General features: G+C 48.6%; 1 protein-coding gene across 6 annotated transcripts in view; it reads left to right on the top strand.

The window, feature by feature from the left end:
• mrtfba (myocardin related transcription factor Ba) overlaps positions 1 to 24,864 on the top strand; it is a 38,709-nt gene extending 13,845 nt beyond the window's left edge. The window contains exons 1-15 of one of the 6 annotated variants that reach the window (XM_076298437.1): positions 2,348 to 2,865; positions 5,219 to 5,284; positions 6,461 to 6,516; positions 7,105 to 7,180; positions 8,277 to 8,438; positions 9,277 to 9,479; positions 10,263 to 10,430; positions 10,712 to 10,962; positions 12,789 to 12,978; positions 13,445 to 14,338; positions 15,217 to 15,351; positions 16,894 to 17,049; positions 17,280 to 17,414; positions 18,796 to 18,856; positions 20,273 to 24,864. In XM_076298437.1, the coding sequence (XP_076154552.1) occupies positions 2,811 to 2,865; positions 5,219 to 5,284; positions 6,461 to 6,516; positions 7,105 to 7,180; positions 8,277 to 8,438; positions 9,277 to 9,479; positions 10,263 to 10,430; positions 10,712 to 10,962; positions 12,789 to 12,978; positions 13,445 to 14,338; positions 15,217 to 15,351; positions 16,894 to 17,049; positions 17,280 to 17,414; positions 18,796 to 18,856; positions 20,273 to 20,808 (3,144 nt within the window). In that variant the 5' untranslated portion in view covers positions 2,348 to 2,810 and the 3' untranslated portion in view covers positions 20,809 to 24,864. Of the gene's footprint in view, positions 1 to 2,347; positions 2,866 to 5,218; positions 5,285 to 6,460; positions 6,517 to 7,104; positions 7,181 to 8,276; positions 8,439 to 9,248; positions 9,480 to 10,262; positions 10,431 to 10,711; positions 10,963 to 12,788; positions 12,979 to 13,444; positions 14,339 to 15,216; positions 15,352 to 16,893; positions 17,050 to 17,279; positions 17,415 to 18,795; positions 18,857 to 20,272 lie in introns of those variants that run through there. The other 5 variants (XM_076298436.1, XM_076298435.1, XM_076298434.1 and 2 more) reach the window with 5 other exon arrangements.
• The last annotated feature ends 555 nt before the right edge of the window (positions 24,865 to 25,419 follow it).

Genomic DNA, 25,419 nt, shown 5'->3' with positions numbered 1-25,419 from the left:
TGTCTTATCTTTTTTGATTTTTTTTATGTTTTGATTTTGTCGTTTATGCTAAAAAGCATGCTTTCACAGACCATGTGATTCAATTTCTGTTTAATTTCAACAAACTGCGTATCAGGCGGCAGGTTTGTGAGGGCCTGAAAATGGTTGTGATTATACCGTAATATTTTCCTTCTAGTCAGCTTGTTTATTTGTATCGATTTCACAGTGTGTCTGCAGAATTCTTGTTTTGGTCTACTGTCTATTCCGGGAGTTTTTCGCTCTCTTTTTAGTCTATTGAGATAGCGAGAGAAAACATAACTGAGACAGTGAAAGTTTATTGGACAGAACGAAAGCCTAATGGAGATAGAAAGGGCTAAAGAAAGAGAGATGTAATTGGATCAACATATAGTGTAGATGTAGGATGATGACCTGTGGCTGGTTGTGCTAGCGTGGGGCTATCTGCTATATGATGTGGTCGCTCAGTCATAACCATCAGCTATGGTGAAGAAGACATCTTGTTCCTCAGCTACGACACCTCAGTGATGTAACGTAGTGGTATCACAACGCCCCTCACTCACTATACAGCCTGGCTAAGCTTGGAATCGTGCGTCTGATCCAATCACCGCCGCTTGTCCGCCAAGAGAGCACAGTTTGAAACAACATAGCGCTGCTTCTCACGCTATTCAGGGACTATGAAGAGTATTTTTAGATCACTATACACCAGATGCTTGATGATGTCAGTCTCCACTGCAGCGTGCCTCTGGGCCCTCCAATGGCTGCTCTATACTCGGCTCCCCCAAAACTCCTCACAGCAGACATTATTAGGGCCCCACAGAGGAAGCGGGTGCCAAACATCACAATAGTTTTTGAGTGTCCATCGGATGGTATGAGAAAGGAAATATGGGTGCAGTGGAATTTCAGCTTGAGAAAACAACAACAACGGTTTTAATCAGAAGGTCCACATTTTAAATCTAATCCCGTTCAGTAAGTCAGGACCTTATTATTCATTTGTAAGTGGCCATTCATTCCTTACAGGCCCAGCCGTGATCCTGTAATTACTTAGACCCTACGGGGTGTTTCAAAGCAGCGTCAATCATGTTGTCACCTTACACCTCCGAAGCTGTGAAGGTCATGTGCTCTGGGATCCTTTTAAAACCATGATGATGACATCAAACGTACATTTATGAGAAACAGAACAGGGAAAAAAAAAAATATTTTCACACAAACATTTACATACTTCACATTCTTCGCCTAGGTGGTCTCCAGATGTTACAAGTGCTCTGAACAAACACTGTTCAGACTCATCCAACAGTGGTAGGATATGTCCTAATCACTTAATTATGACCCTCTTTTAACGACTTAAACCTTCATTTGATGGTTATATATTCATTTCTTCACAATTGGAAATGCCACCACTTCCATAGCTCTCTGCAGGCAGTTGGTGACGTTGACTTTTTAGTGACTTATCTGCTTTCTCGTGAATGGCAAAATGATAGCATTGCAAAATATCTGGTAGCTGGGGGTTCAGCGTTGGGAGGAAGTGTTGCGACAGCAGGGTGAGGTGAGGATGACGCACAGGGCTTGCAGTGTGGCTGCGTTGATTCCCCTGACCTCAGCGTGGGGTCACTGAGGCTGAGACTGATTCACCCAGGAGGTCAGCGCTACTTTCAGCAGACTGGCAGCTCACAGACCCCCACCTAGACATATATACGCACACACACACACGCACACACACACACACACACACACACACACACACACACACACACTCATGCACTCACACTTGCTTACTCATACTCATACGCACAGACATGCTTTCTATCTATCACAGGCCCACTCACACATTCACACTCACACACGGGTAAAGATACACAGACACACTTTAACCCGCCCGACAGGGCAGCGTACGGCACGGGTCACCGGCTGGAAACTTTTCCACCCTCTTCCTCCCCAGTGGCACAGCCGCCCCCACATCACGCACAGCCCCCACTGCCAGTCTCCCACTTCTCTACTACGCTGTGTGGCCGTCCTGTGGTCAGTTGTTGTTTTAAGTGGCGATTTATTTGGAACTGGGTCAGATGTACATCGGACCAGATCAGTTATGAGAGGTTTAGGTTCCGTCATGATGTATCTGTCCTCAGTAAAATGATAGTCTTTACTTTACATTTCCCAGACTTGGCTAAACCTAAACATGTGCTTTGCTGTTATGCTGTCATGCCACCAAGGCGGGTTCCATTATTTTTCAATTGTTTTGTGAGACCTCTTTTGAATGACCTCAACCAAATGTAAAAAAAAAGAATTTTGATAAAATCTTTAATTAAATCGAATCTCCCAGCAGTACGAATGTCTCTCAGGGAGAAGACATCTAAGATCACTTTTAAGATTACTGTTTTCATTTTGTGGAACTGGCTGTGTAAACTAGTCGTCATGAGCAAGGCTTGTTTTGCTTGTGGTATAGTGTGGTATGTTCGCGCTGTGCTTGGGGAGGTAAGGGTTAACACAGCCATGCCGTGTCTGTGTGTGTGTGTGTGTGTGTGAATACTCCCTGCCTTCCTCTCCTCCTACTAGAGGGAAGTACTCACAACTTTGTTAGCAAGCTCTCCCAGAGAGAAACAGAGTGTGTGAGAGAGAGGGAGAGAGAGAAAGAAAGAAAAGGAGAGAAAGAGAAAAGACGAAGGAGCATGAAGGAGGCAGTGATTTAGTGAAGGCACACCAAGGAGTGAGCTCCGTCCAGGCCTTTTCCCCTGGCTCTTCTCCGTGCGGCAGTGTGGCAGTGGGTGGAAGCTGAGCACTAGCATCCCGACCTAGCAGCGGCCGGCCCAGGGACAAGCATGGCCTGTCTAGGACTGGAGACGCGTCCGATTTGCAGAGCCGCTTGCCCATCAGGTGCTGGTCACTCTCCTCTTTATTATGCCGTTATTGACCGCTGAATGCTGTAGTGGAGCTGGGATGCGGTTTTCAGTTTGTTCTTTTCATGATGTACTGATGTCTAAATGGGAGAAAGTGTGGAGAGTATTTGTCACGATTTGTCACACTATTATGTCACAGATTTTATTTTGATTTAGTGAGGTTAACACTATAGGTTTACCTATCAGTGACTGCATCTGCTTTCAGTTCTCGGAAATGAATCAATTTGTGTGTTATGTGTTTGTGTGCGTGTGTGCGTGTGTGTGTGTGTGTGTGTGTGTTTGTGTGCACGTGTCTGTGTGTGTGTCTTTATGCGTGCTGACATGCCAGTGGTATTCCGCTTTGATACCAGTAAATCCTCCTCAGCCTTCCTATTGTTTTGCATCTGCTCAGACGTTTTTGTTTGAAAAGCGTGCAGTTTTTCTCACTCAACGATTAGCCTAACCGTAAGGAAACGTCGTCCACAGCAGACCAAACAGGAAGCGGCTGGTGATTGTTCCCATCCCTCTAAGTGTGTGTGTGTGTGTGTGTGTGTGTATGGGGGGGGGGGGTGCAACTCGCTGGTAGTCCAACCACAGCTTAGATGAGTCAACCCTGGCGGAGAATCAGCAGATTCACTCTGGAGGTGGGGGGACCACCCCAACGACATGATAATACAACCAGCCAGACAGTGTTATCTGAACTGAGTCATCTTTAGTTAAATATCAAATGTGGTGAGATGAGAGACTGTCTCGTGTCTTCTCCTCTTCAGCAAGCAAGAGGAAGGCTCTGGAAGGCCTTGGAGGTCTGTGTTTGTTTTCCGAAATATTTGAAGTATTCCGTATAAAATATCCCAAACTAGAGCGTAGTGTTGTGGTTGATCCATAGCATGTGGTTTTGAGAAGGAGGAGAAGTTGTGGAGTAAGTTCAGATGTACCTTTGACAACTTTCAGTCAAAATACTGCTACTCTTGGTTGGCTTGGATTCAGTGAAGTGATTTAGGTGCAAAGCCAGAGAAGGCACAACGCAGATGCCTGGCAGTCAGGTTATTTTTTTGGCAAACTAATCTCAAAGATATTTTTTTTGTTGCCTTTTTTGCACTTAGTAGGTCTGTCAGCAGCCGAACAAACCATAATTATCTTTGCAGAAGTTGGCAGAGTTTGGCAGTCTGTGTCTGGGTCCAAAAACATCACGGCAGACATGAATTCTCACTGTCACGCCGCTCTCTCCGACAGCCAGCCTAATCTTGGCTCATCCATTTTGCGACCAAGGAGATTGGACTTTCCCCTCTGTGGGCTCTGTGTTGACAGAGACGGCTACCAGCGGCTCTTGAGGACACATCTTAACTGCAACCTTTTTCAACTTAAAAAGCGCGTCTTCCGGCACAAATGTGTAACATTTTAACCAGCTCTGGGTTACGAACGCCGTTTTTTTGCGTCCAGCTCGAGTCGATTGAGTGGGCAGCTCTGTGACCTTCGAAAGTGGCCTTGTGCGTTAAAACGGGAGTTCCTTATGGCTTTGTGGCCTTCTCTTGCTCCCCTGCCCATTTAATCCTCTGACCCTGGGCTGACGTCATTCGCTCCAGGCGGACCGAGAGACTCGAGAGGTGATGGACAGTGGTTTTGGCCGTTTCCAGCCACATTCACTGCTCTCTCACGTGGAGGCTGTTTTAAACATTTTCAGTAGCAGTTACGCAGTCCATCAGGGTAAATGTTCCCAAGGAGACATTTTTACTCAGGCTGAGGGAGCTATTCGTGAAGCACTTATCTGCATTTTGGAAACCAACACACACACAAAAAAAAACATACTTTTTGATACATGCTGTCCAGTGCAGGCCATTAAATCTAATTAGACAGAAACATGGATTACCTCATACTGGTAAAACACTGGCAGAAACCTCCCATAGCCTGGCATTTCAAATGCTATATGGAATGGACCTTCTACTGTGATGCTAAGGTGGGGTAATGTTGAGTTAGTAACAATAAGTGAGAGTCAATCACTTCTATGGGCGACAGGAATAATTGTGTTTGTTCAATTGGGTGTTATGTAATGTGGCCTTGCCAGAAAGGAAGTGTGGGGGGGTTTCTCGAGTGAGTCCAGCCTGTGTTGTGTGTGTGTGTGTGTGTGTGTGTGTGTGTGCACATTTGTCTGTTCACGAGATGATATCCTCCTGTGTGGAGATCATTGGGCAATTGTTTTTACACTGAGGAAGCTCATCCCAGTCTCTGTCTTCCTTCCTACCCTCCCTCTCTCCCTCTCTCTCTCTCCCTCTCTCTCTCCCTCTCTCTCTCTCTCTCCCTCTCTCTCTCTCCCTCTCTCTCTCTCCCTCTCTCTCTCTCCCTCCCGTCTGCAGTGCTCCAGTTGAGGCTCCAGCAGAGACGCACGCGAGAGCAGCTCGTAGACCAGGGCATCATGCCACGTGAGTACCCGCCGGGCCCCTGTGCCAGCGCATGCAGTGGCGTGCAGCTCCAGCCTCACTCCATTTCATCCCAGTTATGCTTCATGCTAAAGACATTAGCCCTTATTTGGCCGCACTCTCTCTCTACACTCTACACTAACACTGTTATTTTTCTATGAGGGAATATAAAATACCTCCTTCGTCTCATCCGCTGATGTAACTCCCGAGTTGAACCAACTGAGCGTTTTTGTTGTCCATTTGCCATTGTGATACTATTAGAGTAATACATGGTCATTACAATACTATTAGACTGACTGTTTTGTTTTTGTCCCTGTGTATTTACAAATAGTGTTGGCTGGAATGCCTTTGACCCCCCACAGGTGGAGAATAAGTAGCCCCGAGTCATTACCTTGTGCTCGTAAAAAGGGTCTGTGGCATTATCACACCAAGGCCAAATCTAAATAAGCAGAGCTGGCCAAAATGGCATCACAACAAGCCGAGTTTTCCAAAAGTATGCAACTAAAGCCACTCTGCAGTGTGACTGCCAGCCCAAGCTAGAGTGTGTGTGTGTGTGTGTGTGTGTGTGTGTGTGTGTGTGTGTGTGTGTGTGTGTGTGTGTGTGTGTGTGAGAGAGTGCGTACATGTGTGAGTGCATGTGCACTTGTGAGTATGCGTGCATGTGTCTGTGTGTGGGAGGGAAGTGTTTGCTTTTGAGTGCATGCACATGCTTGTGAGCGTGTGTGTGTGTTGTGCTTGCGAAGGTGTGTATGCACTGCTGGCAGCGTTGTGAGTGTCTGGCGTGATGGATAGGTGCGGAGTGGGCAGGAGATTGCTCACATCTGTCTTCATTATGAAGTGGAAACTGAGCCCGTGGAGAGATTGCGCAGATAGAGCTTTAGTCACTCCGGGAGCAGCCGCACACACACGTCACCGTAGTAACAGTAGCCCCTCTCCAGTCCTTTTGGACTAATCCCAGAATTACCCTTTCTCCACGACGCCTCAGCCTGTCTGTGTGTGACTGCTTCTGTTTTTATGTGTGGAATGCATATCTGCGTGTGTGTGTGTGTGTGTGTGTGCGCGTGTGCGCGTGTGCGCGTGTGTGTGTGTGTGTGTGTGTGTGTGTGTGTGTGTGTGTGAGGGAAGCGGAGAGCGAGAGACTCTCTGTGTGTCAAACTCAAAATGTATCTCTCCTCGCAGCCCTGAAGAGCCCGGCAGCGTTCCACGAGCAGATCCGGAGCCTGGAGAGAGCCAGGGTAAGAGCCAGCCTCCCCCCCCCACCCCCATCCCCATCCCTATCCCCATCCCCAGCACCTCTCCCTCCCACTGGGCCTCCATCAGCAGCACATCCCCACTAAACCCCAGTAGATCACTGAGAGATCCAGGGCCTGGACCTGTAATGTGACACCTATGGATCATAGTGATGGAGAGTGGCGGCGTTGTCCCAGCGCCTATGAATGTGTTTATGATTAGGCCTGGGCTTTCATGTGCGTCTGCATAGGGTCCTCTCAGGGCCTCTCGGTCTGCCCCAGCCCGCTTTCTCAATGGATTATCTGTTGAATGAAGCGTCATGGCTTTAGTATGGGGCTGATCCTGTGCGTGTGTGTGTGTATAGCCCTCTTTCGCTTATCACGTCATTTGCCAGGCTTTCATGTCTCTTTGAAGGCGCACTTGTAGACACCCCCTCCTCTTCTTCTACCCTTTTTGAATGGTGTATTTGTTGAATGGAGAGGTATAATCCTTTGAAGTGTGTCTGTGTTTGTGTGTGTGTGTGTATGGGGGGGTGTTTTTATGGGTGTGTGTGTGTGACTATTCACCCCTGATTAACACATCTCCTCCCGCAGACGGAAAATTTCCTGAAGCACAAGATCCGTAGTCGGCCCGAGAGGTCAGAGCTGGTGCGCATGCACATACTGCAAGGTGAGCCTCTCCTCTCCTCTCCTCTTCTCTCCTCTCCTCTCCTCTCCTCTCCTCTCCTCTCCTCTCCTCTCTTCTCCTGCCCTCGCCGCTCCTCTCCTCCTCTCTTCTCTTCTTCTCTCCTGACCTATCTCCTCTCATCTCTCCTCTCCACTCTTCTCTCTCCTCTCCTTTCCACTCTTCTCTCTCCTTTCCTCTCCTCTCCTCTCTCCTTTCCTTTCCTCTCCTCTTCTCTTCTCTCCGGTCTTCTCTCTCCTCTCTCCTCCTCTCTCCTCTCCTCTCCTTTCCTCTCATCTCATGTTTGCTCTCCTCAGGGAACCCCAGCCCCTTTAGTTCAGGCAAATGGAGACTGATGTATCTGTTCCTGGCAGACCAATAAATAACCACGTAGCTTTACCAGAAAGCCAACAGTTTTTATTTGTGGAATGCACAAAATACTCTCTTTTCCTCTCCTCTCCACTCTTCTCTCTCCTCTCCTCTCCTCTCATCTCTCCGCTTTTCTCTCTCCTTTACTCTCCTCTCCTCTCTTCTCCCCTCTCCGGTCTCCTCTCTCCTCTCCTCTCCTCTCCTCTCCTCTCATCTCTCCTCTCCACTCTTCTCTCTCCTCTCTCTCCCTTTTTCTCCCCTCTCCTCTCCTCTCCCCTCCCCTCCCCTCTCCTCCTCTCCTCTTTTCTCCCCTCTCCTCTCCTCTCCTCTCCTCTCCTCTCCCCTCTCCTCTTCTCTCCTCTCCTCTCCTCTCCTCTCCTCTCTTCTCCTCTGCTCTCCTCAGGGAACCCCAGCCCCTTTAGTTCAGGCAAATGGAGACTGATGTATCTTTTCCCAGAAGGCCAATAAATAACCACATAGCTTTACCAGAAATCCAACAGTTATTAATTCTGTAGCTGCCTGTGTTTTGTTATGTCATGTTTGACTAATGTAGATCCTAATGCTTGGAAAGGCAACCAAATATTTACTGAATTACGCCTCTCATTAAGAGGCTTTAGTCCAGTTTTCAGACGCCCTGTTACTTCCCTCATGTGTGAAGTGAAGGGAAGTGAAGTGAAGATTGCTGTTTCGCTCGCTGATTGGTCCCCCCCCCCCCCCCCACACACTCTTGCAGAGACGCTCGCGGAGCCTTCTCTGCAGGCCACCCAGCTGAAGCTGAAGCGGGCACGGCTGGCCGATGACCTTAATGAGAAGCTGGCCCAGCGGCCCGGCCCTATGGAGCTGGTGGAGAAGAACATCCTGCCTGTGGACTCCAGCCTCAAAGAGGCCATCATCGGTAACCATGATACCTCAGACTGCCATACACATACACACACATACACACACACACACACACACACACACACACACACACACACACACACACACACACACACACACACATACACATAAACACACACACACACACACACACAACACAGCGCGTAAGTAATTATATAGTGATTCTAGCAAATAATTTGGCCAAGGGAGAGAGTGAACTCTCAGTCTCAGTGGGGTAATAAACCTCCAGCTTGCCCACCACCGTCCACACCCTACTGTCCCCCACTTCAGCAAGTCAAAGCACAAAGCTTAAGAGCCGAGCTAACTGGTGTGTCAGACCACAGAGCGTATACTCAACGTGGCGGCGTAGTGACAGCACTTTGTTTGTCACAGGACCCCTTTAGATAAAAAAAAATGACATAAATCTGGAGGTTTGAAGAGAAATATGCGCCTGCCTACATGTGCTGTGGGCTTTGGCCTTCAGGTGCAGCCTTTGTCACGGCCCTGATAAGAGGAGTATTGATGGCACTGTGCCACAGCTCTGGGACAGGAGGAATGCAGTCGATAGATCAGAGCAGGCCGAGGGCCTGCCAGTCGAATGAGAAAATGTGTTCTTGGTGTCAACCGTGTATAAAAAATGTGCCTCTACTAGGATGAATCATTAATACATTTCAGATACTCACAGACACATGTGCGCACACACACACACACACACAAACACACACACATAACAAACTCACATGCATACTCATAGCTCACCACCACCCACACACACATATGATACACAACACACAGACACACATGCATACTGTGTATTCTTTTGTAGCTAACCCACCTAACCTGCTACTGTCCAGAAACATCCAGTGACAGTCTCCCCACCATCGTTCCTCCAGATGGTCAGATGCAGTACCCAAAGACGCTGGAGTTTGAGGAGGACAGCAGCGACGCGCTCTCGCCGGAACAGCCGGCCAGCCAGGAGTCCCAGTGCTCCGCCCCGTCTCCAGCAGACAGCAGGCTGCCAGAGACACCCTCTCCTATAGCCAGCACCACAGCACGGGTACAAACTGCAACCACCTCCCACTGAACACCACACCACAGCACCAGTCAGAGCCAGAGCACTTGGACTGCACCACAGTCACACACAGACACATGTGCGCTCACACACACACACACACACACACACACACACACACACACACACACACACACACACACACACACACACACTGCTCTGAGTACTTGGACTGCACCAAAGTCACACACAGACACATGTGCGCTCACACACACACACACACACACACACACACACACACACACACACACACACACACACACACACACACACGCACACACACACACGCGCACACAGCGCTCTGAGCTCTTGGACTGCACCACAGTCACACACAGCACGAGCACCACAGCCAGACAATGGCACAGTCAGCTCAGTGCTCAGACACTAGACCACAACCAGACAGAGTGTGGTGCACTGCACCATATGTGCACCATACACGTTAGAACAGATAACACACACACACACACACACACACACACACACACACACACACACACACACGTATACACACACACACACACACACAAATGTATACACACACACACACACACTCTGCCTGACTGCATGCGGTGTCCCATTCCACAAAGAGTGGAATCCTTGATATGATAATGAAGTGCACCTGGAGAGATGACTCATTGCATTCAGCGGCACATCTGAAGCTGGCTTCCTCTGAAGTGCAGAGTCATGAAATCCTCCTCTTCCTTTTCTTCCTCGGCGGCGGTTGTGGCGAACGTGTTTTTTCTCATCCGCTTCTGTTTTTGTCGACAGCCGAGTCCCCCGGTCCCCCAGGCCGTGTCCGACTTCTTCAAGCCCTTCCCCAGCAGCGAGCCTCCGCCGCTGCTGCCGCCGCCGCCACCGCACCCCCCGGCCGCCTCCGCCATCCCTCAGACGCCCACCACTCCTGCCCCGACAAAGCCCGCTCCCACGCTGGTGAAGGTGAGACTGCTGCCTCACGCAAACCCCCTGCTGAGTGCCATCTGGGCCCATAACAAAACAAATGCTGGTGTTGTGAGCATCTCTTCAACCACAAGTGACTCATTCTCCCAGCTTTTCTGACCTTCTGTCTCCCCCATTCATCTTCCTCTCTTTGTCTGCCCTTTTCAATCTCCTTTCTCTCTCTCTCTCTCTCTCTCTCTCTCTCTTTCACTCTCTCTCTCTTCTTCCCTCTCCATCTCTCTTCTCTCCTCTCCTCTCCTCCTCTCCTCCCCTCTCTACAGCAAAGCCAGCCCAAGCTGCCAGGAGACAAGAGCCGCAGCAAGAAGAGCAAGGAGGCCAAGCCGCGCGTCAAGAAGCTCAAGTACCACCAGTACATCCCGCCAGACCAGAAGCAGGAGCTCCACGAGGCTCCCATGGACTCGTCCTACGCCCGGCTGCTCCAGCAGCAGCAGCTCTTCCTGCAGCTGCAGATCATCAGCCAGCAGCAGCAGCAGCACTACAACTACCAGGCCATCCTGCCCGCGCCACTCAAGTACGTCACGGCCACCGCCGCTTGACCCACCCCCGCGGGACTTTACGAAAGGGCTTTGATGATTTCTGCACGTAGCTGTTTAAGTGCCATTAGATAGATGCGTTTGAAGTGTGAGCGTGGTAATTGATTTGGAAGAGATAATGAAAAAATCTTTCTGCTCAGCTTGGGTTATTTAAGCAATAAGCCCTAGGAGGGGTAGTGTTCAGTCATTTTGGAACAGCTGGTGTGACGGTTAATACACATATCTGGCAAAGTTCCATAAAATGTAAGACGCATGCAGCAACAAAAAACTATATTTAGTAATTCATAAATGATCATTCCGTCAAGAAATATATTTATTCTAGCTGAATAGTTGCCAAGCAACACAGATGCAGCAATATGCAATAATTAGTAATTTAGAACGCAATGTGGTAAACGTGAAGGGTTGCAGAGTTACAATGGCTGTGAACACCAGCCAATCAGAATCAAGAACTGGAACTATCCATTTTAGCATTCTGTTTTTGTTTGGTATTGTAAGTATCGTTAAGCAAATATTTTAGATTGGTGAATTATTATTGGTGAATAAAGAAAGGGGCTTTATTACAGTTTCGATTGAAGTTTAGTATAGCAAAGCACATCATAGCCACATATCAGTGTGATTCATAGACCCACAAAATGTAAGCTTTCTGTAAGTATGTATGAATAATACGTAGAGCAGGAATGATGCTCTTGCAAAGATATGTGCCCTGTTTGACCACATGCAATCCATCTGAAAGGGGACGACTGCCAGAGTGCACTAGGCCCTTAAATACAGTATAGAACAGCAGAAACCACATCCATAGGAGCTGATGACTAAGCACAGGCCTGTGTGAGACTGTGCATAATTGATATGCTGATGTCTAAGGTCTGGCCCCGTTCCTCAGTTGGGATCGGTCTGCTTGGAGTCGCATCTGACCTCAGGCTGAGGAGAAGGCACCCACAGCATATCTAATGGCCTGCTGGTGGCTTACCATTTTGGGCCATTTTGGCCCACGTTTGTCACCAGATGTATAAAGGTTATGAATGTTTATCAAGCCGCAAAATGGCTTGAAACACTAATGTTGTTTTTTCCAATTGCCCACGGGACAATTACCGAGTTTCCAATAACAAGTCCGGTTCGGCAATATCAATTAATTGACGGATGCGGGGGAGGGTCCAGCTTCCTGTTCCGCTGGTTGTACGCAGGTGGCACATGTGGTGGATTTATTTGGACTCCAGTTCTGGTTCTGCCTGAGCATTGTTTGAGCGTTTAAGCGTTTGTTTATTGAATGAGAGAGGGACAAAGAGAGGGAGAGAGAGAGGGAGGGAGGGAGAGAGAAAGGGAGGGAGGGAGGGAGAGAGGCAGAACAGAACAGTGAGCGGAAGAGTTGTTTCCTCCGGTGCTTAATAATAACCCCCCCCCCTCTCCTCCTCTCTCTCTTTCTCTCCATCACTCCTTCCTTCCCTTAATGCCTTTTTCTTCATCTCTCCTTCCTTCCTCCTGCCCTCTCTCTGCACTTCACTCTACCCCCCCACCTCTCCTCTCTCAATCTGTCTCCTTGTTCTATCTCTCTTTCCATCTCCATTTCCTTCTTTGCTCCCTCGTCTTTACTGTACCTCCTCATATCTCTCCATGACTTTACTTCCTCTTTCTTTCTTTCTCTCTCTCCCTCTCTCTCTCTCTCTCTTTCTCTCCCCTGCTTTTCTTTCTCTACCCATTTCATTCCATCTCTTTCTTTCCACTTTTCTTTCTCTAAATGTTTCCCTCCATCTCTCTCTCTCTCTCTCTCTCTCTCTCTCTCTCTGTCTGTCCGTTTGTCCGTCTACAGGCCGGTAGTGGAGGGTCAGACTGGAGGTGCGGCGGTGGCTCTGAACAGCACCGGCAGTCTGCCCGCCTCCATCGTGGTGTCACTGCCCACGGCTGCCCCTGCCGCGCCCACGGCAGCCCCTGCCAAACCCAACCACAACCCCAGCAACCGCAAGGTGGGCACGCTACCTGCCAACCTGGAAGAGATGAAGGTGAGCAGCGCTTAGTTGCGGCGCACATTTAGTGTGCACATTTAGTGTGCACATTGCATCTGGAAGTTAGCATCAGCCAAATGCTGGTAACCAATGAGAGTAGCCATCTGATTTTTAGAAACAAGATAATGATGATGAATTTGAACCAATTTTCTGTCAGTGGCTGGTAGATGTTCACATTTTGAAAAGTTAATTTCCTACCCTGCATCTGAAGCCTCTGAGGTCAGAAGTGTGCAGTTATTTTATACACTTCCATACTGGAACTTGTGTTTGTCTTTTGAGGTCACACTTCATGTGTTCCACCTTCTTTGGTTTTATTTTTGTTCTCTGTCTAGTCCTTTCAAAAGACAACACAACATGTAGATTTCAGCAAACCTCTGGCAGAGGCCATGTCTCGGTCCCTATTTTCAGTGTCTAGTGGTGTGATCTCGGCTGAGCGTAACAGGTTTGTTGTCGTTTTTGTCAGGTGGCCGAGCTGAAGATGGAGCTGAAGCTGCGTGGCCTGCCCGTCTCTGGCACCAAGACGGACCTCATCGAGCGGCTCAAGCCCTACCAGGACAGCCCCGCGCCCCCGACCCCCGCCAGCTCTGCCGCCGCCCTCGCCACCAGCACGCCCATGGAGGTCTCCACGGCCTCTCTGTCTCCGGGCCAGCATCCCCCCACGGAGAGCATGGCCTCCACGCCCCCCGTCTCCCCCATGCCCACCGACCCCACCAAGGACGACCCCGCGGCGGGCCCGGACGGCCAGACGGGGACGGTCAACGGGCGGGCGCCGGCGCCGGAGGAGCGCGACCGGCAGCTGCACGAGAAGGAGCGGCAGATCGAGGAGCTCCTGCGCAAGCTGGAGCACGAGCAGCGGCTGGTGGAGGCGCTCAAGATGCAGCTGGAGGTGGAGAAGAGGAGCGGCGTCAGCCCCAGCCAATCGGAGCCTCCTACGCCGGCCCCGCCTCCCCTGCCGCCTCCTCCTCTCGTCCTGAGCGCCTCCTCCTCCTCCTCGGAGAGCGGCCCCCGCGGCGGTCCCGCGCCCCTGTTCGCCGCCGTGTCCCCGGTAAAGACTGAGCACCGCGCGCCGGCCAACTGCACGCTGGGGGGACAGGGCTCCCCGCGCCTGGTCAAGCTGGAGGAGGCGCACGCCGCCCAGGTGAACAGCATCTCCGCAGCGCCGCCCCAGCCTCAGCCTCAGCCTCAGCAGCTGCCCCAGTTCGTCATCAGCCACCAGGGCATGCAACAGGTGCTGACCCAGCCGCAGGCCGCCCTCATCGCCGCCCAGCACGCCGGCACGCCCATCGTGCTGCCCGTCTCGCTGCCCAACAACACGGGCACCATCCAGCTGCCCACCGTCACCAGTGTCAAACTACAGGTACCCCCACATTACTCGATCTCTCACAGCCCACAGCCAACACAGTAGATTCATGGACTAGGTTCAAAATGACATTTCCCATGCATGAACTACAGCAATCCTGAGGCGTGTTGGAGCAGTGAACTGACCCACCGATGTTTGTGCTTAGGGTCTGACTCATGGTATTAAATCTACAAATAGATTTTGCCAGGTTATTAAATCAGCTAGACTTCAGTTAGACTTTGTACTTTGCCTGTCACTTACTGTAAATCCAGGCCCTCTATTTCAAACAATGACCTCAGCGCAGGATGACGACAGCACAAAATGGCCGCTGTGTGTGTGGAGTCCCAGCCCTTTCCTAGAGGACGGAGACATTTCCTGTAGCAGTTCCAGTCCTGCTCTGGCACACCTAGCCATTTGGCTGGGGAATATTAGGATAGGGTGTGTCTGTGTCAAGCTGCTACAAATGGGAGGAAGTGTTGGTGTTCCCTGAGGAAGCTGTTGAACTCCTAAATGGCTCAGAATGGATTGGTCGATGAGACATGAGCTTGTTGTTCCAGTTTTTTTATTCCTAATAGATGAACAGTCTCATTAGTTTCTTTGGACTTAAGTAGGTGTGCTATTAGTACATACAGTGTTTTTACTGTAAGTGGTCAGGTCTACTGTAGATGAATTGGTTTCCTGTGAAGAGACTCAGAAAGACTCCAATGCCATTGCAATTTTCAATTAAGCCACTGTGCCCTTTAAGAATCATTTGAAGTACATGTCTGTTTGGAGTTGAGCCACTTCAAAGGCAACTACGATATGACATGAAAGCACTGTCAGAAGAGATTTAATTTACCACATCAATCAGTTGCTGTGTTAATGTATCTCCCTCCCTCCCTCCCTGCCTCCGCCAGCCCATCCTCCAGGCGACGGTGTCCCCCCAGACCCCCGGCCTGATCCCGACCCCCGTGGCCCAGCTCCAGCCCCAGCCCCCCAAAGCAGAGAGCCCCTCCGCCCAGCAGCTCTCCAACCACAACCACTTAGTGCAGGTCAGTCTGTTCCCTCAACGCTCACCATCGATCCAACAACTTCAATCAATCACTCTGGCCACATAAATATGTTTCTCAGACCTGTCTCTTTCTTTTGGTTGTTGTTGTGAAGGGAACATAAATCCTGCTCTGCTTCACTTCTTTAGTCAGATGTTTATTTAAATTTTTTTTTTTTTTTTCAACTTTATTGGGAGACCCGATAAATCTGTCCTGCCTTGTTTCAAATCTGAAGGTCAGAGCTACACAATGCCGTCAGAAGTCTGTCCAGCTCATATTTTTCAGCGAGATAAGCCCATGACATGTTTTTCCATATACACACACATACACTCACTCGATCACTCGTCCACACACGAGCAGGAGTGATTGAAGAAGGCTGGATATCGGGTGTCCTCGAGGAATCTGAGTAACAAGCGTAGATCATTGTCTGGGAGGCCGATCAAAGCCAGGCCTGCGAGAGCCTTATCAGGTGACTCGGGGATTGACTTGTCGGGTGTGTGGTCATTTGAGGCCATCCATCGTGGAAGTGCTCTAGTCTCACCTCAGTGCCATTACTTTCCCTCAGATACAAAACAACACATTCAATTGGATTAACAGCCCATGGGCCTCATTTGTGTCATTGGACACATTGGCCAGTCATTGACCTGTTGAATAGCATACCTCCGATGGAGGCTGCCACCGGCTTCAGAAGCGTCGTCCTTGTGTAATTGTAGCTTTGTCCCTGGCGCCATGTGTCGGCCACACCAGAGCGCCACAGCTCCAGGCTAGCAGGCAGGTGGGGCGTCCGTCTCTCGCAGGGCAGGTGAGAGGAGGAGGGCTGAGGAGGATCCAGGTGTCTGGTCTGGTGCGGTGGCGGGCCCGAGGAGCTTGGCGCCTGGCCGAGGGAGGGAGCTGGCTGCAGACCCACGGGAACCCAAGCTCGGGGGGAGGGGGGGGGGGGAGTGATGAGAACGATAGCACTCTCGCTGAAAGAAGGCAGCCCCAAGCTCTGGAGCCTCGCCAGCTAGCCAGTCAGCCAACGCTACCCAACACGGCCTCACCTGACCTGGACCATACTCACATTCACACTTACACACACACACACACACACACACACACACACACACACACACACTGCACACTTGCCCACACACACACACACACACAGGCAGGAGGTAGATGGAGTGACTTACAGGATTAACCTGAGCAGCACTGCTCGTTAAGGAGGCTCCCTGGTGGTTTGGGAAAAGTCTGACTCATGCGGTACAGGATTAGACTGGGATGCTGGGGTGGGAGGGGGTGAGGTACTGGTTTTGGTCCATGTTGGAATGCTTTGAGTTGCTTTACACCGCTTTTGGTTGAGACTCCTTTGTGGGATGTTTTCCCTTTAAGGTCTGGGTTCATTTTGGTTTGGTATGTGTTGTATTGGGGGGGGGGGCTCATCCGTGTCAGGTGTAGGTCTGGGTTAAGGTGAGATTGTGTGATGTTACACAGGACTTGGTTTTGTTTTCGAGTTTTGTACATTTGGTGAAGTGCTCATGACCCCCTGCATGTTCTGCCATACAGACACTGCCTGTGTGCACCACTTCTGGCTTCCAGCACTGCCTCACTGAGAGCCGGGTAGGCCCAGAGGGGCCCCAGTGTTTCCTGAGCACCTCCCCAGACAACAGGCTCTCTCCCCGGGGCTCTCCTGGACACGTCTCCAATGGCCCTCTGAGCAAGGTACCACCACCATTATAATGTCTCCGTCTGTATTCATAATACTTTTCAATAATTTGAATTCAACTCTATAGTTTTATCTGCAGTAGACTATATGTGCTATGTGCTATGGTCATCATGTGCTATAATGCCTTAAGCGCTGTGTTGTGTGTGTGTGTGCGTGTGCGTGTGTGTGTGTGGTGTGTTGTTGCACTGCGTTGTGCTGTACTATAATGCCTCCTGTCTGTGTCCAGTCCCCAGTCCAGTCCCAGCCCACCTTTATCCTGCAGCCCACCACCTTCGCCAGCATCCCCAAGAGCAAAGAGCCGCCAGCCTATGAGGACGCAGTCAAACAGAGTCGCAGCATGCAGAACGCTGCTCTCGCACAGGTACACACACCTGCGCTCTCACACACACACACACACTGATGCAGCGACACCAACACAAGTAACCACCAGCAGTGTGTGCATAGCAAAGGTGTAAGGAAACCAAGACACAACACTTTCCTCATAGATAGATAGATAGATAGATACATTGATACACACACACACACACACACACACACACACACACGCATACATACATACATACATACATACATACATACATACATACATACATACATACTTTAATCATCCCAAGGGAAATTTTAGGCTTCCAGTAGCTTATACAACCATAACACAACAAACACACTCACACATATATCTCACATACATAAAAATCACTCACAGAATTTTTTAAATGTAAAGAGTTAAACATTTTATGAAGTGATTACCGGTACAAAGGTCTGGTATTGACTGACCATGTGATGCATTGACCAAGATAAGGTACTATGGTAGAGTGTGTGCAATGGTAGTAGTGCAAAAGTGAATAGTGCAGGGATTGAACAGTGCAATAGCTTTGCTTATTATTAAATATTAACTATTACTTTGAACAAGACAAGAATGTAAACATAGTAGAATTGCTTGACAAACAAGAATAAAATCATATACTTTAAGAACAATATATAACAGGGATTAAGTTATAAGATGTAGATGTTATGACCACAGTCCAGATGAAGAGTAGGAATGCACTTCTTGTCTTCTTGTGTGACAGTATTTAATTCAAATAGCGATGACTTCAACCGTGAAACAGCTCAGCACTTTAAAGTAAATTGCAACATTATCATGCAGTAGTATGCAGAAATATCCGAAGGCAGTTCTTTCTTTTTTCCAAAACCACAGCTTCATACAGTATGTAGAGACCATCTGGACTATTTACTTAGTGACAGTTCAACTTCCTCTTTGTGATAGCACAGCTTCCATTTTACTCATCTGAAGTGAATGTGCTCAGTATAGCTCATGGTAACTCGGATCCCTCTGCTGTTGTTAGTGAGATTAGCACCACCATGAGGAGTCATAATGTAGTGACACCCTCTGATGTTCAAATGGTGCCAGGTTTAATGTGGACAAATACATTTAAAGGATATCTATTTATCTATCTATCTTATCTATTTATTGATACTATCTATTTATTGATGCTTGAAAGCAGCACGCATCCATCATTTCCCCCAAGATGAATTATAACAGCATATTTTGAGTTTGTTTAGTCTTTTCTTTTTGTCCTTTTGATAAGCACACGCTCACAGGCTGAGTGTGTTTCAATTTTGTTAAACAATAAATCTGCTGAGTGCCCTGAAGTACTCCAGACGGCAGTGCGTCTCTCACAGACATCAGCTCGCTCCTTCACTCAAGACCCATCGCACTTAGCCATGCTATTCTTGTGCCCCAGGTTCCCACGGCAACCAGCCAGCAAATGGACGACCTGTTCGACATCCTGATCGAGAGCGGAGGTAAGAGCCTGCGCGAGATGGGAGTGCATCATGATCTCTGACAGGCAGACAGACAGGCAGACAAACAGACAGGCAGACAGACAGGCAGACAGACAGGCAGACAGGCAGACAGACAGGCAGACAGACAGGCAGACATGCAGACAGGCAGACAGACAGACAGACAGGCAGACAGACAGACATGCAGACAGACAGACAGGCAGGCAGACAGACTGGCAGGCAGGCAGGCAGACCGGCAGGCAGACCCCACATCTGGTTAGACAGTCAGCTGTCAGCACTCTCCTGCTCCTCCCTGTGGAGCCATGAGGAGTGAAGAGAGTCAGGAATCAGTCAAGAGCCTGAGGGCAGGACCGAAGATGACCGGCCCCCTCTGGCAGGACTGATTAGAGTGCAGACACTGCTCCTCTGGATGCCTACCCACAATCTACAAGCAGCTTGACTTAATCACCTCCCAGTCCAGCACTGTTTCTCTGGCTGCTAGACAATAGTCTGCAAATGAGAACATCACAGTTAAGGTTTTAGAGAGAGTGAGAGATTCCAGACCTTAGTATGATGCACATGCTTTTTCGTCTTAACCCCCTTGTTTCTTCGAGGGCACAACTCACATTCCTGTGAGGATATTATATGACACAGTAGCTGTGTTCATCCTGATCTTTTTCGTAAGCTGGATTTCCATTCAGCTCAGTCGCATATTCTATGCCAGTTTTCAATAAAAAAAACTCACAGACCACCTAACTAAACAAAAAAAAGAGTAGACCTACTTCAACAGTATATTACACAATAGCCCTACTCACTGAACCACCTTGCATATTGTCTTTGCATCTTGCTTATTGTGTCAGAGGATTCATATGATTTAAACTGGTATAGCTTATATAGGCAGTGTTGCAGAACTGTTTGGATTCACATACAAGGTGGTTCAATATTGCAAACAACTCATCTATATTATTTTTTACCACGTCTGCTCGCGGACCACTTGGGATAGCTTGCAGACCACACTTTGAGAAACACTGCTCTATGCGCATTCATGAACATTCGGCTAAAGAGAATGTGCTTTTCCATGCAATTTCATCTACTGTGTTATGTCAATTAAAACATTGGACATTCTCCTAATCAAGGGAAGAGTTATTATCAGCTATGAGATCAAAACATAATGTTGTCATTGTTTGCAGGAACACACTGGTAGAAATGCAAATGCCAAAATGCAAATGTTTCCATGTTTATTAATTACATCAATGCAAATCGAGAATAAGGGGACCACCCTGTAGTAAAACGGATTGTTATCTGCATTGGAAGATTAAACGTACATTTCGGATGTTTCCAGTCAGGATTTTTTATTCAAATGGTCAAAATGTAAATTAAAAACCCAGCTCTAGTAATGCCAGTGAAATTGAGGTCTCGTTTTCCTGTCCACCCTTCCAGAGATCACGCCCTTCAGTCCCCACGAGCCCTCGGTGCCCAAGCTGATGCCCGTCACCGCCAGTGTCACCACGCTGCCCGTCAACACGGCGCTCTCACGGCCGCCCGCCCACGTGCAGTTGGCGCCGCCCCCGCAGGTCCTGTGCGGCGACCCGATGCCCAGCCTGGCGGCGCTGGCCTCCGACAACCAGCTGGAGGCGCTGCTGGACGGGGCGTTGCACGACGCCGAGCCGCGGCTGCTGGAGGACCTGCACGCGCAGCTGATGGGCGACGCGCAGCACCACCACCACCACCACGTGTCGCCAGGGACGACGGTGGCGTCGCACTCGCCCATGGACACGTCGGACCTGGGTTTCAGCGAGAGCGGCTGCGGACCGGGCCCCTCCAGCTCGTCCTCGTCCTTCAGCCTGCAGGAGGCCGGCCTGGACAGCATGGAGTGGCTGGACCTGACCATGCCCGGGCCCATGGGCACGCTCAACCCACTGGGCATGGCCGCAGACTTCCTGGACACGCACGATCTGCAGATGCCCTGGGACTGAGGGCTCCAGCCCACCCCCACACACCCACCCACCCCCTCTCCATCTCTGTCCATCTCTCTTTTCTTACTGCTCTCTCTTCCTCAGCTACGTTCACTTTAGCCCTGAGGAAGGTGCTGGATTTGTACTGGAGAGGGTCGTTGGGTGAGTTGGGTTGAGTTCAGCTCAGCTGTGCTGCGGATGAAGTGTGAGTGTGTGCGTCTCTCAAGTGGCCATGCCAGTCTTCATACTGCAAGAGACCCACCCACATGTTTTGCCTGCTTGCCCCTGCCAACCTTTACACACACACACACACACACACACACACACATACAAACACACACACAAACACTGCTCACTCCCCTACACACATCCAGAGCCTGAGGGTATGTCACCACCTCTGAATTGCCTCTCTCTGTTGGGCCTGTGTTCACCCAGTGTCCCTCAGTGGGGCCGGAGTGCTCTCAAATCTCACCGATCACCTTGCAGTCTGACAACACTTAATAATTCATTCATTCTCGGACAAGCTGACAAGGGAGAGCTTCTCATTTCCTTCAGACACAGTGGGCTGAATGCCACCCTTGTGTGGCACAGAGCAGGCAAACCCAAGACCTATGAGTACTTTAGTCTCTGAGTTAAGATGTTGCAATCTCTAAACATCATCATCATCATGCCTGATGCATCCGTTGAGTGGTGTGTTTCAGATGGAGATGAACGACCAAGTGTGGTTTCAGGAGAGAAACAACAGAGGTTTGACTGTTTTCAGATGAATGTTCTAGACTATGTCTCAACAGTGAGAGACAGCCGTGTAGCTATAAAGAAAGGAAAGTGCTAGATTTGCAGCAAAAATACAAACCCATTTTGGGTTGTTTACGATGAACACATTGAGGGATAAAAAAACAAAAAGGAAAAATGCTTGCCAACATGCAAAGCTGAACACCCCCTCTAGTGATGGACTGTCCTACGGGGTGGTCTGGACTGCCCGTGCCATACAGAACAAGACTGATTCTCAGCTAAGATGGACTCTATCATCATCTCAGTTGTGAAGAAGGATACAGGAACTGTGTCTGCTATTCACTTCAGCTGTGGTATTTGAAGGTCTCCACCGAACTAAACCACAGAACTAAATCAAGGACGCAGCACGTTGGCACGTGAAACTAACCACAGTTTCACCCACACACATTCTCCACTGCTCCCAACAGTTTTCCATACATCGCAGTGTCTCCTGTTACTTGACCAAGGAGACATTTGTTTTTCATTTCCATTTCTTTTGTTTTTGTTTAACATGCATCTGAGTGGATGGACAGATTTCCGAGCTCATTCGCCTTTTGCTGGAGCTGTGTGCAGAGCAAGTGCCGACCAAGAGGGACGGTTTCATGGCAACCACCACCACTACACCCCTTCATCACTAGAAAAAAAAGCCCTCACTTGCACACGTCATGCTTCCTCGTAGTAGTTCGTTTGAGTGTGTGTGTATGTGTGTGTGTGTGTGTGTGTGTGTGTGTGTGTGTGTGTGTGTGTGTGTGTGTGGGCAGTCCGCACACTCATTTCACCTGCGTTATAGTGTGTAGTCCAGGGTTGCACTGAAGGTGAGGCAGATCATGGGCCACTGCATACCTCAACCACTGATCCTTCACTGAGCTGGCTAGAGCACACAGGGCATGAACCATCTATCTGTTTAGTTTGTCCTTCGTTTGTTTTGTTTTTGGACTTTAACTGACTTAACCAGACAGACTGTTTCAGCTGCTGTAGAACAATGGCAATTAGAGGACTGTAATGTAAATACAGGCAGGCTTCTTGGAGGACGAATTTGCTTTAATGTGTGTGTGTGTGTGTGTGTGTGTGTGTGTGTGTGTTCGTGTGTGTTGTCTGGACCAATCATAGTCTCTAGAGGACAAATCCATCTTTGTAAGAGATGTGCCTCCGAATAGCAAGAAATTGCAGTCAATGGGCTGCCATGGCAATTATAGTGCACTACCATGTTTGGTATTTAGACTTTAAATTCACAGTCAATCACGTAATGCCGAGACAAAATCTGGTCTTAAATCTTCCTATATCTGACTGGACATTTGAGCTTTACAGAATTGATGTTTTCAAACTCTATGGACATTGGCTTGCTGACACTTACTTTCCCTTCTACATGCTGTTGGTCACTTACTTTCCCTTCTACATGCTGTTGGTCACTTACTTTCCCTTCTACATGCTGTCGGTCACGTCTAATGCGGTCATGATGACTGAGATGGTGCTGGTCACCTTTGGCAGCTCCATGAGTTTTTCTGATAGGAAGCGCCGCTCCGTCTCGGGGGGAGGGGGGGTCATGTGACCTCTCAACTGCATTAATAGCAATGCAAAGTTACGCACACAGACCCAAAACAAAAAGTTGCATCCATGCACAGACACAGCCACCAGGACAAGCAGGTACAATGGATTTGACTATAGGCAGAAGGGGAATATCGTGGAAATTGAGATAATCCCCGTCTGCCTATTATCAAATCCATTATACCTGCTTGTTCTGGTGGGTGTGTGCATGGATGCAACTTTTTCACATGGGTATGTGTGTTGGTGTGTGTGCGTTAACTTTGTATTGCATTTACCCAAGTTTTCTCCAGCTCATTCCCCCCACCACTTTCATCATAGTCGACTATTTTTACTTAAAGAAGATGATGTGCTAATTGACTGGAAAGAATTTGCCCGAGAGTCCTTTCAGCTACTGTAAATGGCAACTCCATGTAGAACTGAAGGCCTTTGTGTCACCTAGGACGAGTGTCCAAACAGTAGGCCATAATTGGACCTGGCAAACATTCTAAAGATGCTGTCTTTAATGATAATTTATTGATAATGTAGGCTAACTAATAACTGCCTTGCCAACCTCTAAGGTGGTTGTATTGAAATCGAGATGATTGGGGACCCAGTCACTGGTCCTGAGTAAGAATGAATCACATTCACCCATACAGCAAACGTCATCTTTGTACTGATCTGAACATTTTCAATCAGTATTTTCATTAGAAGTAATAATATGCAAAAAGTTTTCTTGGGGGGGGGGGTTAAAATGCTGACTAAGATCCTAAGATCTCCTTTCCTCTGTTCAGATAGAGGTTTAAGCAGTCATCGTAACAGTCAATGACTAATTATAAGCGCTTCGACACTGATTGTGAACAGTCTATACTCGTGCATGAGAGCATGCAAGCAACCTTTACCCGCCCCTAGGCATCACTAACTCCTATAGACATCCCGACAATTGCGCTTACCTCACCTCCTTTCAGAAGCAATACTTGATACAGTCACCTGAGAGTTCTACTTCTACTCCTGCCGCTTCCTGGCAGTCCTGGCAAGGCTTCGATTGGATCATCACGCAGACTACGAGCACTTTTTTGCTGCAGCAATCATGAAAAGAAACAAGCACCTTTTAGTATTGATGTCGTTTGTTTGTCAAGGTCTTGTCTTTCTGTCTATGTTTTGGAAGAGGTGCGGTGTGTGTGTGTGTGTGCGTGTGTGTGTGTGTGTGTGTATGTGTGTATGTGTGTGTGTGTATATGTGTGCATGTCTGCATGTCTGTGTTTGAGCGCGTGGATTGTGCTTTGGTCTGTTTTTCGCTGAAGCTTGCGGTCATCACAGTAGTTCTGTTTGTCCAGTCATGTTCGGCTTGTGTCGAAGGCTCTGTACTGTTGTTTACCCAACACATTGACAAAGTCACGCCCTGGAAACCTGGGCTCAAAAGTTGGTATGATGCCAAATACATGCTTGTTGCATGTCAAGAGCCTAAAGCTCATATCTAGATAAAAAGGCCCTATCGACGGGTCTGATATCATGAAAGATCATACCTAGAGGCCTTCCCAGATGACACGCCACATTGCCCTGCCATAGTGCAGGTTGGGGGATTGCCATGCATGTTTGTTATTTGTATTGCTACAAGGTAAATAAAAACAGAAACAAAAATAGAGCCATAGTTGCCAAAGAGAAATATTGGAAAATATCTGGGGATGGTCAGTGATAAACTTTTTTAAATCATTGTTTATAAAAAAAAAAGCTGTTTTTTGAAAGAAAGAAAAATATCATAATAAATGGTTTTATGGTATTGTTCATGGATGATGTTTATCCTTTTTTATGAAAATATTTCATATCTTGGTTTGGCTACAAGCTGGTCCGAAATGCACAAAAGGAAAGCGTCACCAATACAAGTGGAAGGGACAGTCTGGACGAGGCGAGCAAAGCAATAAGTCTTTCCACCGTGTGGGCCTGGCCACACTGTTGCCAAGGCTTCATATCATTACACTGCCTTCGTCTCCTATCAGAGCCACACAAACAAATTACCAAATCTTCTTTTGTTCGGTTAAACGACGACAAGGGACTCCACTCGTCTTGTCTGTGTCCAGCCTCTCTTCTCCCTTCTGATTGGACCACTAGGAGTCACAGCAACCCCCCCCCCACACCCCTACCCCTCATTTTCGCATTGTTTTGTATTATTATAAATACTGTTATGGTTTTGTTGTTATGGATGTTTTTTTTTTTCTGCCATCTCTGTCCTGCTTTCAGTCCTCTTCTAGCCTCCTGTAGTCGTCTGTAATGTGTGTTTCTATAGCAGAGGAGGAGAAAAGGAATGAGAGAGAGAGAGAGAGAGAGAGAGAGAGAGCGCAG

This window comes from Alosa pseudoharengus, unplaced genomic scaffold (genome assembly GCF_046254945.1).
Source record: "Alosa pseudoharengus isolate Yale_2024_CS ecotype anadromous, Long Island Sound unplaced genomic scaffold, YU_APseudo_1.1 YU_APseudo_1.1_scf_21, whole genome shotgun sequence".
In the NCBI taxonomy this organism is placed as follows: domain Eukaryota; kingdom Metazoa; phylum Chordata; class Actinopteri; order Clupeiformes; family Clupeidae; genus Alosa; species Alosa pseudoharengus.
Note: the sequence above shows the minus strand (reverse complement) of the source record. Positions and strands in the feature narration are given on the sequence as shown.